The 12,979-nt window shown below is 51.5% G+C and overlaps 1 protein-coding gene across 1 annotated transcript in view; it reads left to right on the top strand.

The window, feature by feature from the left end:
• Window positions 1-12,979, top strand: part of AGRN (agrin) — a 151,690-nt gene that overhangs the window by 106,083 nt on the left and 32,628 nt on the right. Inside the window, 6 exon segments of the mRNA XM_026074040.1 lie at window positions 112-336; window positions 485-691; window positions 6,162-6,383; window positions 9,870-10,064; window positions 11,305-11,505; window positions 11,694-11,696. Of these exon segments, the coding sequence (XP_025929825.1) occupies window positions 112-336; window positions 485-691; window positions 6,162-6,383; window positions 9,870-10,064; window positions 11,305-11,505; window positions 11,694-11,696 (1,053 nt within the window).

Below are 12,979 nucleotides of genomic sequence, written 5' to 3' on the forward strand. Positions count from 1 at the left end.
TGGATGCAGCCAGGATGGGACAGGGGCAGGCTATGAGGCACCCCTCTGGGGTGTGCAGGGCCGTGCCTAACTGTCTGCTGTCATCCTTCTCTGCTCTGGCTTTGTGCACAGACCCTTGTAAAGGCATCCTCAATGACATGAACCGCGTGTGCCGGGTGAACCCCCGCACCCGAAGGGCAGACCTGCTCTCCCGCCCTGAGAACTGTCCCCCAAAGAGGGAGCTTGTGTGCGGTGACGACGGGGTGACTTATGACAATGAATGCGTGATGGGGCGTTCAGCGGCCATCCGGGGGCTGGAGATCCAGAAGGTGCGTTCAGGGCAGTGCCAGCATCAGGGTAAGTACCTCTCTGCTCCCTAGGGAATAGGAGTGTTTGGGTTCCTGACCTTCCACACTACTCCATACCATGCTCTTGGGAATGAGAGCATACCCCCTTCCCTTGTCCCCGTAGCGGGTGCGAGTGCTGCTGCCCTCTCTCCTCCCAGACAAATGCAAGGATGAATGCAAGTTCAACGCTGTCTGCCTGAACCGCCGTGGCACCACCCGCTGCTCCTGTGACCGCATCACCTGTGATGGTGCCTACCGTCCTGTCTGTGCCCGGGACAGCCGGACGTACAGCAATGACTGCGAGCGCCAGAAGGCCGAGTGCCAGCAGAAAGCTGCCATCCCAGTAAAGCACAGTGGACCCTGTGGTAAGCGCTGGTGCAGTGGGCCTGGTCGCCCGCAGGAACGTTGGTACCCCCGCACCTCTTGCTTCCCACCCCCAGCAGTCACAGGCTTTGTACCCAGCCTGTGTCAGTCCCTTCCCTGCAGGCACACAGTGCCCATGGAGATGCTGGGAAGCTGCAGGTAAGCTGTGATCAGGTTCCCACAGTCTGAGCAAGCCACAGGCTGTCTTCAGTTTTACAGCCCGCAAGTCCTGAATATCTGTTCTTCTCTGCTCTTTCTCCTTCCAGCAGTTGCTAGTTGTCTGTGTATGTGTGTGTTCCTTCTTGGTCTTGTCTCTGTCTGATGCGTTCAATATCACAGGGAAGAATCATTTGTGTTTGAACAATTCTGAAGTGCCTCTGATGTCCAGTCCATTTCTCTCATTCACCGCTCCAGCCAGACGCACATTCATCACCATGCAGTTCCCATGCAGCCCATGCCATTCATTTCTCCTTCCAGGGTAGTGCCAGTCCCAAACTCCTTTCATGCTTTCCTCTCCATGCCTGCCTGCTTCTCTCAGCTCCAGGTACTCTCCATAAGGAACTCCTCACAGCAYGCTCACTCTCTGGAGGTCTCGCCGTTCTTTGTCTCGTCTCTGGGAGAAGCTTTTGACCTTTCCGATGGAAGCTTTTACAGGCTTATGTGATAGGATGGGTCTTCGGGTTCCTATGATGTTGGGAACATCCAATTTTTTAATTACTGCACAGAAACTGAAGAAGGTTAAACGCAGTCACTGGGTTGATTTGCATGAGTTTGAACGACTGCTCATTTCAGTTTGGATTTGTTTTCTGCTAGAGATCTAAAACTATGTCCTATTTTAAGCTGATACGTTGTAAGGTATCAGACATATCAAGCCTTCTAAAGTACCTGGAGATTAAGGCCAGTGTTTYGGGTCTGTTTTGCTGGCTTTGTGCTCCTGCAGTAGGTTTTTAATACCGCCAACCCCAGCTGCTTGAAAATTATTTGTCATGCTCCCAAAATCACACTTAATATAATCACAACTGTTATTTTTAATCATTCATTTCAGTGTTTTTCTGGTTGTTGAACCATTAGGAGTTACTTCCCCAAGTTCTTTCTACAAGGGCAACAAAGACACTTTTTAATCCTCTGTCTTCCTGTGATCCTGGAAGCTGATGCTGGATGAGAACCAGCAAACCTTGTAAGGAAGCCATGCACATTGGCAAGTCTGGCATTTATTTTCCTTCCCCTGTTGTGCTGCTGATGTTTTATTCCTTGTGTTACTGGCCTCTTGGGTTGGCATGGAAGCACACAGGTGCTGTCTTCCTGGTGAGGTAAACTCCCTTGGATTTGAGGAGGCAGAGGAGCATGGAGGTGAAGCGTGGTGCAAAACGTTCACATCCAGGCTGGCTGGCTCTGCTGGGGTCTTGAGGCAGCTCTCCTGGAACAGTGCCAGGAGATGGAGGTGCTGATTGTTTGCAGCTGGGTGGTTGGGCCCTGATGTCTTGGGCTGTCTGGAAACACCTTCCAGTAATTCCTTTAGAGTAAGGCCATTACTAAGGTCTCCTGAGTTTCTGGGAGAAGCAGAAAGATTGTGCTGCTTGGTTACACTGTTGTCAGACTTGTGTTATTTCCACCAAGTTCAGTGGAGTGAAGCCAATGCTGTGTCATGGACAGTAGAATGTGGTCGCTGTGCATCTGTTTCCTCTCTCCCTTTGGTTCTCTTTTATTTTACCCTTCCTTTTATTTTACTCCTCTCCCTCCAGGTAAGGAGAGCACATGTGCACATCTCCTTTCAGGAACTACATGCTTGTGGGATAGGAGTAAACAAAGCCCTTCATCTGGGAGAGGCAAAGTCAAGCTGGTGCTCTGTCTTCCAAACCCCAGGATTTCAAAATCCATGTGACAGGTCCAGGCTGCCCTGTAGCAAACCACCACAAGGCTCTCTCTGAGCTCACTGCTGCCTTTTGGGAAGACAGCACTTTCTCCTGCATGTCACCAGTTCAGATTCAGTGCAAAATGGAAAGCAGATTTAGAGGTGGGGGTGSATGGTAGTGATGTTGCTTGCTGGCCTGTTTGTCAAAATGGGTCTTCCCCACATGAGCACATTACTGCTGGTGCTCACTTCTCTCATCTCTGGCATCCTGGCCAAGGCTTACTTGCGATGCAGGGTACAGTGGAACAGCTCAGTCCATGACAGGGACACTTGGCAAGGAGGCCAGACTGAGGGCTGAGTGAGCTGCAAGGTCTGTCTGCATCCAACAGCCATGGCAGTGAATCCGAGTATTTTATCTGTGCCTCCTTATTGTGAGCRTACAGCAGATGCACAGAACTGAGGCGCCTCCAGGGCCTGGTGAAAGGAAGGAAATAAGACAGGCCATTACTGTGGTGGCAGTGTGGTGCTTTAATCTTTCACACACACCTGCCTAATGAACTCTCAGCTCGGATGCTCTCTTCTCCAGCAGCATGGCAAAGGAGGCAAAGCCAAGCAAAACAGCCCAGGCCTTATTTTTAACTCCTGTCTACTCTCACATCTGTGTCAGAAGCCAGAGATTGCCCCGTGACAGGGCAGCTGAGAAAGAACGGATGGTATGAGACATACTTGGACAGGAGGTGGAGGGAAGGTATCTGTAGTTGCATCTGTCTTTTCCTCCCTGCCTCTTTTCTTTCTGTTTCTTCCTCTGCTCTTTTTCTCCTCTGTTCTTTCTCTCTCTTTCCTTTTTCGTCTGTGTCTTGTGTTTTACAGTGTTGCCTGTTTGGAGAAAGGAATTGTGTCCTCGCAGCACCCTTCCACTCCCTATCCGGACATCTCTGCTAGGAGGTCGGCTTTATTCCCTTCTCCATAGCCAGTGGTAGTCCTGGCCCCTTCCCACTGCTCCCCTCTTCTCTGATTTTGCTAAAGAGCCCCTGGGGTGGAGAGATACCCCTGGTTTTGTTCCTCTCCCTTGCCCTGAACACTTCCTGCCGGATTGAAAATGCCTTGCAATGCAATGGGGTCTTTTCTAATGCTTGCTATGGCTTGACCCTCATAGACAAATGAGGATGGAAACAGGCCTGGGGGGAGTGTGATCCCCACCACTCTTTAGCAAGTCCATTTTTGCCTGATACGTGAGTTTGGGCTGCTCCTGGTTAATCTTACCTGTCCTTTTAAACCCAACTAACCCCCTTCTCTCCCCCACCTCCTCCTTCCCAGAGACTTCTGCCTGCCTGGGACTGTGATGACTTGTCCCTTTGCTCTTCATAGTGTGTGTCATGCTTGTCTGTGCAAGTGCGGGTGGGGACTCTGAGGATTGCACTCCCCAGTGCTCAGCAAAGCACTGTGTGCCTTTTGAAAGCATTGCCTAGGCGCTGAGGATCTGGTTGTGCTCAGCCATGGTTCTTTCCCAGGAATGCCCTGTTTTGTCACAGTGGAGTTAGTGCCAGAGCCTGCTGAAACAGAAACACAAGCAGGAGATGTGAGCAGCATTGCAGGGCTAAGCCCAGCAGGGAGTCGTTCCTGGTCCTTGGGAACTACTCAGAAACCCTTCAGCTAGCTGCAGGCAAATTGGTAACAGATGAAAAGGGAGGGTTGAAGTAGTGGTCATTTACCTGAACTGTACCTCTCTTCCCTATCCCTGCTCCTTTGCAGTCCCTTGGTTCTATGTTTTGGCTTGGTAGGTGCTTCCCAGAGGCCAAATTCAAAATTCAGACTTGTTTGTTCCCACGTTGTGGGCCCTTTTCTCACTGGTTGACAGCATGCACCCAAACTCCTAAGGGCACAAGCCTTGATCCTGCTCTGCAGGTATGTCACATCAGTCCTAGAAGGAGAGGAAAACAGGCCTTCAGTCCCTGTTCGCTCTCCTTGTCATGCTCTCAGACTCAGGAGGGGCTTTGTCTCTCCCACCCCACTCTAGTTCTGTGTCTGCCTTGCTGTGTTTGTTGTTACTGAGGCTGTCCTGTGTCTGCCTGTTGCATCCACCTTGCTTTTGCTGCATTGTCTGTTCCCCACATCCCTGTTGTCATATGTCCTTGTCAATGCCCAGCGCAGATTATCTTTCTGTCCTTTCCCTGCCCCAGCCCCGCAGGGCCTTTGTCTGAGTCATATGGGCATCTCACCCAGCAGCTTGGCCAGTCCTGCCTTTTAGCTGCTTGTCTTGGCTCAGCACCAGTTTCTGAATGGTGCAGGGCTTTTCAGAAGGGGCCTGCCTGCCTTCAGCAAGTGCATTGGGAATCACCTGAAACCTCAGGGCTTTCCCTGTGTGCATTTGCAGAGCTGTCCCAAGAAGCCAGATTCAGCCTGTTCTCTTTGTTGTGACCATCGGGGCTGGCTGCTAAGCTCATCACGGCCAGGCATCTTGTGCCTTGTCTTCACCGGTGTGCAGGGAAGGGTGCCACCTGCTCAACTAACTTTAATTAAGCAGCTTCATTAAGTGAGCAGAAGAGACTGCTGTCTCTCAGCCTGCAAACAATGCTGTAGGGCATTATCCATCCCCAGGGAGCCTCAGGGCTCTGCTCATGGATGCCTGAGGACTGAGGCAAAGTAAGGACATCAAGTCCCTTCATCCTGCCATACCAGCAGCTCCTGGCATTCCCACCACGAGCATGCAAGAGGAGGGAAAGGGAGCTGAGTTACAGGGGAGTGGAGGAGAGACAGGGTGTGCAGTGAAGCCAGCTGTAGACATCATCTCCAGCCCRGTCTTCCTGGGTATGGTCATGGGAGGTGTTAGGATGAGCTGTTCAGGGGGAAGTGTGACTCTAGGGATGTGAAACTTCAGGGAAGTGAATTGTCCCTATGTGACCTTTTTGGCTACTGAGGTTTGGAAGCTGATATCAGCTGGTACCACGCACTGTGTGATGATGTAGTCGGTGTCCAACTGAGGCCCCAACTGAAGATGGCTTTCCACTGCCTCCTGCCCTTCCTTCTGCCACAGGGCTGATCATTCAGGTCAGACTTCACAGGCAGGCCTGTGGCACCACTGCTGCACAGCAAGAGAAGGGCTGGCTACTCTCCTGGCAAGGAAACAGGCCTCAGCCTGTGTTGCCCTCCCTAAGCACATGAGGCTTGTCCCTGGTGCTGGGACTGTGAGCTCTTGGGGAGACCCAAAATAGCAGGGTTTGGTGCAGGAACCCGTATGAAATCTGCAGGGCTGGTGCTACTTCCTGCAGGCCCTGGCTGCATCCTCGAGGCAGAATGTAGCTGGGATGGGGGTGGAGGGGAGAAAACTGACATCCTKTTCGTGGGATACAGGGAAAAGGTCTTGTGCCTGCTTCCTATCCCCAACCTCCCCCATGCATGGGAAAGATGCTGAGCCAGGCATGTCGAGATGGCATGGAGGACACAGGGGGCTGGGCTGGTGCCAAGGCCAGGAATGCTGTGCATTTGCCATGGCTTTGGGGGYGGCAAGCGTGGGCTTGAGGCTGGAGATGCTGGCATGTAGTGCTGTGCACCTTGCCTTTGCGTGAGCTTGGGAAGCAGCAGACTGAGACCTGTGCTTTTCTCTCCTGTCCTCTCTGCAGACCTGGGCACACCCAGCCCCTGCCTGAGCGTAGAGTGCACCTTTGGGGCCACATGCGTGGTGAAGAACCAGGAGGCTGTGTGTGAGTGCCAGCAGGTGTGCCAGGGACGCTATGACCCTGTGTGCGGCACTGACAACCGCACCTATGGCAATCCCTGTGAGCTCGACTCCATGGCCTGTGTCCTCAAGAGAGAGATCAAAGTGAAACACAAGGGACCCTGCGGTAAGGAGACAGTCTGCGTGTGGTTCCTCCTCCTAGCACTGCTGGCCACAATGGAGGTTTTGTTTGCTGGGCCCAAGCAGTTTCTTAAGCAGGAGCATGGCCCTGGCTGGGGGGAAAGAGGGCTGTTTTGGCTCATTTGTGCATTGGTTGCCACTGTGTAGTGAGGAGAGCAGGAGGGAGTCTGCTCAGCTGACACGTTGCCCATTTGGTGTGTAATGAAACCATCAGGCATCTTACGATGAGAAACAGTGACATTGGTGTGCAGGGGCTGATGCTTGGGGGGTTTCTTTCTCTACCGTCCATTGTGTTAAAAATAAAGCAAACTCAACAGGATGGGGTTTTAGGGAGAGAATCCAATAATCAGTCTGAAATCTCCCTTCCACACCAAGGGATACCAGGAAAGTGGGGAAACCTTAGGATAAAACAGATATGAATTGCGTCCCCATGCCAGCCAGCCCTGGCACTGCTGTCTGCAGTGTCCTTAACCAGCCTGCTCTACCCCTGTTAGCCGTGCTGGGGAGAGTGCTGCTGGGTCTGAGGTGTAGGGTGAAGTAAGCTCAGCTATGGAGCAGTGTTATGGAGCCCATCCTCATACYCCAGTTCCTAGCAAGAGCCCTCCACCCGCATATGACTCAGGCAGACCCACACACAGCTCTTCCATCTGCAAGCTCTCTGTTTGTGCCAGCACAGTTTTGCTAGTTAGAGAGTGTTTGCACACAGGCACAGCCCAAGCTGGCTATTTTCTCCCTGTARTGAAATCTGCTGGAGTGTTCGGGTAGGACTTGACCCACTGCAGTTTTGCCAAAATACAATCAATCTGCCCTCAGTCTTCAGGCTAGATAGTAAGAGCTGGTGCCTATCTCTCCACCCAGGGCCTGTTGTGGGTTGGTGTTGCATAACAGTGCCCCTGGCAAACCTGGACTTGACCCCTTAGATTCACATCTCCCCCAAGCAGGGCTTTGAGAGGGTAGAGGAAAAGAAGTCCTTCAAAAAAAAAAAAAAGGCACCCACCAGCCTGTGGAACCTACTGCTGCAGTATAGCGGAAAGCCCAATGGAATTCATATCAGAAGAAAATATTGGTATGAATTCCATGTGGTTACAGGAGAAACAGTGAAGGAGTGTGAATACTTCAGCTTTAGGGTATATGCAGCTGACTGCCCTGTAGGAAAGAGCTGCTCTTGTGTGTACACGGACTGCCTTAAATGGCCTCTTGCCTGACCTGCGGAGCACAGCCATGGCTACAAGCTTTGTGCTATAGATTAGAAACCTCCTAGCCAATAGCCTGCACAATCCAATCGGGGGGTTATTGCATCTTCCTTCATCTATACAAAGGCAGCAGCTGCTGTGTGGAAGAAAAATGAGAAAAGCCATCTTTGAGCCAAATTCCTGGTGAATCGAATGGAGGGGAGGGAAGAGGGGTGTTTGTCTGAAGGCGGAAATGAAGCCGTGAATTACTAAACAGCCAGGAATCAGCAGAGAGGAGATGTGCTGGTTGGCGTCTGGTCTCTCCTGCAACAAATGATAGCTCCTTTGCAAGTGAGTTATTACCAAGATAAATGTCTTCCCTGACCCGAGCCTGTGTGTGTGTGTGYGCTGTGCATGTGTTTGCAGTAGGCAGGCTGAAGATCTTAATGGGGGAGGTGACAGGACTCTGTAAATTGATGGTACTATATTATAAATATATCCAGGACTGCTGACATCCTAATAAACTAGGGGAAGAAAGCTCCATGGGTCACAGTGCTGTCAGAGCTCTGATGTATTCATTGCACATGGGTGTGGCTCCAGTGTCTTCTCTTATAGATGTACCACCCTCCTCTTCTCCTGTGCTTGGTTCATGCACCCTGGACACTCTGCTTGCCTGCTTTCAGAGGGGAGGAGACACCACCCAGGGTGGGGCAGTTTCTCTTGGGTTTTGCTTGGTTGGGGCCTGCACTGTTCATGGATCATATATCCTCATGCAGGGAGTCTCTGTGCTGCTGGCTTCCACCTTGAGTGGGGCTGCAGCCAGACACTGCAGTGCAACCCAGCCTGGACTCCTTGGTGGGACTGCCCTGGGATAGAGAGCTTGCTCTCTACTTGGTGATTCTGTTCTCCAAAAGCTGTTTCCTTCCCTGCCTGAGAAACCAATCTCTAAGATTTTCCTCTGTGGATATGTCATGGGTGTAGCTGCCTGTGGTGCCCTGTGTCACGTTTCTGTGACCTCCCCAAGCTTGCAGAGTGGAGGAGCGTCCCCCTAGGCATCCAGCTTCTAGAGGACAAGTGGGCCTGCAGTCTTTTTCCAAGGAGATCTGGGTGTGGGACCACTTATCAGCAGACTGGCTCCTGCAGACTCCTGTACTTGAAGCTGGAGGGAAGGTGAGGAGGCAGAGGTTTCCCCTGAGAGCACTCACATCTCTTCAGGGAGCAGCTGGCTCCAGAGCCTGGGATAAAACGAACCCCTCTGAGCCGATCACCTCCTCCCATCCTGCTGACTTGCCATGTGTGAATCCTTATTTCCTCTCTCTCCCAGGAGACTTGCTGCTTAGGATGCTGCACTCCTCTCCCCATGGCTGGGACTAATTTATTATTCCTTGTAAATGCACTCAGCCCCATGCTCTCTTCTGCCTCCTGTTTAGCTATAACGACACATAACTCCAGTGACATTTCATGACAATTACTCCTGGCCCTGATGGCTTTTATGAGTAGTTATTGTCTCTCTGCCTCCAAGCCTGTCTCTCCTTCCTCCTACAACCCTCACCTCTGCTCCTTCCTCCCTTGCACTGCATCCTGGGGCTCCTGGTTCCTGCAAGGCTGCAAGTGCCTGCAGGGGCTTGACATGGGGAAGGAGGTTGCAATGGGGTTTTACTGCTGCTTTGGCAGTAAGCATTTTCATTAGCACTAAGCATTTTTCATTAGAAAGTGATGCCTGCCTGACCTGTTCACGCTCTCATTCGGTCCTTGTGGCATGTTTCTAGCAAAGTCAGAATGCAGAAGTTGTTAATGCAGCGCTCTTGGGTGCCCAGGAGGCTCCTGCACGCTTCAGCATCTTGTCCCCACAACCCTTCTTTGTGTTCAACACTGTCAGCTATGGCACCCCTAGCTTGCACTGTTTAGTCAGACAAGGGTGGGTGCATTCCCCAGGAACTTCAGCACCAGAATACCTAGCTTTTTCCCTGTCCCTCCCACATGTATCCCTTTTGCTTCCCCTCCCTGGAAAATCCAACAGAAACTGGATCTGTGCTCTAGAACAGTGATGGTAAAATCTCTGAACAAGCTCTTCCCAGGCAAATCCTCACACTGGGATCCTCTCTCCAGACTGATCCCCTGCCTGATGCTGCTGTCATTGCCTTTTGTTGTGGCAGGAAAGGCCCTGAGCTCTCTGTGCCTGGAGCACTGACCCTCCCATTGCTTGGCAGGAGCTGAAGTGTCTTCACTCTATGCATGATGGCTTCCTCAGGGGGCTGGGTGTTGTTTTAATTTCCTGTTTTTGTTCTTCATCTGTGCAGATCGTTGTGGCAAGTGCCAGTTTGGGGCCATCTGTGAGGCGGAGACGGGAAGGTGTGTGTGCCCCACAGAGTGCGTCCCCTCCTCTCAGCCCGTGTGTGGCACAGATGGCAACACGTATGGCAGCGAGTGTGAGCTCCACGTCCGAGCATGCACACAGCAGATGAACATTTTGGTGGCTGCCCAGGGAGACTGCAGTGAGTCTGACAAGGTCCCCTTCTTCCCTCTTCTCGCTCCTTTCGGTGGCATTTCAGAGAGCGGATGTTCAGCCCCCGCTGCCCAGCCAGGCACTACTGAGATGCCTCAGCATGGACATCCAAGCAGCTGAAGGCTCACCAGTCATTTGTAGTGCCCTCAGCCTGTGGGTGTGCCCGCCTTGGTGGGGGGGACAGAGAAACTCCAGGGTAGGGATGTTTGGACAGAGCAGGTTTTCTTCCTAGCCTTCCTCTTTGTGCCTTTATTGGTTTTCTTCATGCCTTCTCAAGAGGAAATCAGTTCCAAAGTAAAAGGACTTACCATGGACACCCAGGAGCCTGGCCGTTGGCTGTGGCTCCCAGCTGTTCACTATGTGACCCTGGCTGAGATCTTTTTTGGCTGTCTGGCTTGTTCTTCCTATTCAGTTTCACAAGCATCAGGCATCTGAGTCTCTCAACCAGCTTCTCCTTTTTTAGTCCCAACTGTTTTAGTTTCTCCAGCTGTGCACTATAGGTGATCTTTATCCTCTTTGTTACTTCATTCACTTGTTAAAATGTGGCCAGACCTTAAAGGAGATGATGCAGACCATGTCCCTTGTCTGAGCAGAGAGATCAGGCTAAAAACATGTTAACAGCTATCACCAGAACTGGAAGTATCAATAGATTTTGCTTCTCTCTGTCCCCTGGGGTTAATTCCTGTCTGCTCATGTGTTTCCTTCTCTCTTCTCAGCACAGAGAACTGTCTGTACTAATTTCTTAATGAATTAAAAGCCCTGCATAGGTTCTTCATTAGAACAAATGATACATCAGTAAAAGCAATACTTTGAACCGCATAAAATGTGTCCAGCCAGATTTGGTGTTCCAGGGCTGAGCTGAGCATGGAGATCCTCTCTAAATTTTAGAGAGAAAAAAAGAACAAGTGTAACAGGTGACTCCCATTGTTCCAGCAGCACTGCAAGCAGGAGGAGGCTGGAGTACACCATGAGAGTAAATGGGGTTTCTTATTGGTGTCCTGTAAAAAGGTGTTGGACACAACACCCTGTGGGTGCTGATGGGAATCAGACATGCTCAGGACTCTCATRTGCCCCTTGCAGAGTCTTTGTGGGGCTTAAATAAGCAATAACAAATAGCTCCAGGGAAGGAGGACTTCTCTCTGGCATGGTCCCCAGCTCTTCGGCACTAGGTGATTGTATGCAAGAGTCTCCACAACATCTCATTATGGTTCTTCCCTCTTGTCCTGCAGAGTCCTGCGGCAACACCGTCTGCTCCTTTGGCAGCAAGTGCCTGGGTGGGCAGTGCATATGCCCACGCTGCGAGAGGCAGCCCTTTGCCCAGGTGTGCGGGAGTGATGGCCTCACCTATGACAACCAGTGTGAACTACAGGTAGCCTCCTGCCAGCAGAAGAAGAACATTGAAGTCGCCAGGACAGGGCCTTGCGAGGATGGTAGGCTTTTGCTCTCCCTCTGGCTGTGCAGATATGATGGGTAGGGGAACCGGGGAGACAAGTCTGAGATTTGCACACAGTGCAGCTCTCCTCTCTGTTTTGCTGTGCCCAATCATGATGTAAGGCCCATAACTTGGAGCTGTCGGCATAGCGCCCCAGGCACAGCTCCCTGAGCATCCCTAACACAGCAGGTCCCCTTCTAACAGGTTGCTCCTTCCCTCATGGCTGGCTTTCTGTCCTCTGTCACCCCCAGCACCCACCTCCCTTCCTCCTTCCCTCCCTTCTTTGTCTTTCTTTATCCAGCCATTGTGAAAGATGACACTACCTAATCTGCTGGGCAAGGAGATTAATCACTGCTTTAATTTCACGCTTCACAGGACCTAGACTGGAAGAGATGGAGTGGTCACTGTGGCAGGGTGCTGGGCTGCCTCTTCGCTTCCCTCTGCCCCTGGGACTGCTTTAGGGCCCGGTCTGCAGCCGCTATTAACCCAGTACTGAGGGCCAGGGGAAGATAGTGGTGTTGGCTGCATCTTTGCTTGGCCATGCTTGTAGGGAAAGGTGCTTGCTTCATACCCTGTCAGCACTGCCCTGGGACAGGAAGCAGAGCAGGGGGCTGAGAGCTGTTGAAAAGAGCCGTGTTGACAGTGAGACTTGCCTAAACTCTGTTAAAGATGCCCAGTGTCTTTTCCCTGATGCTGCTTGTCACAAGGTTTGGCCCACAGACAGGACATGTATTCCCTGACTATCCCCATTCAGTTCCATCAAGAGAAAAAATATCAGTGTAATAACTCTTCCCCAGGAAGAGGGATGAGGCCAGCAGGGCCTGGGCAGCTCAGGAAGATACATCATAGGGTTGCGCTTTGAGTTCTTTCTAGAGGCGAGTAGGTTAGTGCTAGGGTAGGTGGTCTTTTTGGAGCATTTAGTGTAGCCACATCCACCATTGCTAGCTGTGAAGCTATCCTCTTCAATAGCATCTTTTAACCATCTCATCTCAGGACACTTTGGAGTAAAGTATCTTAGCACCCATCTGGAATGAGGCTGTGGCTTCCCAGACTTGTTTTACCAGTGGTTGGAGAGACACTTGTAAACTACTGAGTCTTCCCAGTATCCTCTGTAGTGGGAAAGCTGTGCGCTACCACTGGCTGAAGCTGAGTGCAGGAAGAGCACAAACCTTGCCGCTCTGATGTACTGACCTGGTGAGCTGAGATTTCTCTGGCTCATTGCACATGTAGCTGGAGAGATCTAGCTGGAGAGGACTTTAGTGCTATGGTTGAACTAGGGAGAGGGGAAGACATAACATGGTGTTTGGTCACAGCCCTCCTCGGGGAATTTCAGGTTGATGTCCCTCTGGGAAAAGATCTTACATAATGCTGTGTGTAATGCCAACTCCCAACCTTTGATCACTCAGTAAAAAGGGGCAGGTTCTGTCTGTCTCTCTGTCTGTCTCTCTGTCTGTCTCTCTGTCTGTCTCTCT

The sequence above is a fragment of the Apteryx rowi genome, unplaced genomic scaffold (genome assembly GCF_003343035.1).
Source record: "Apteryx rowi isolate R43461 unplaced genomic scaffold, aptRow1 scaffold_38, whole genome shotgun sequence".
In the NCBI taxonomy this organism is placed as follows: domain Eukaryota; kingdom Metazoa; phylum Chordata; class Aves; order Apterygiformes; family Apterygidae; genus Apteryx; species Apteryx rowi.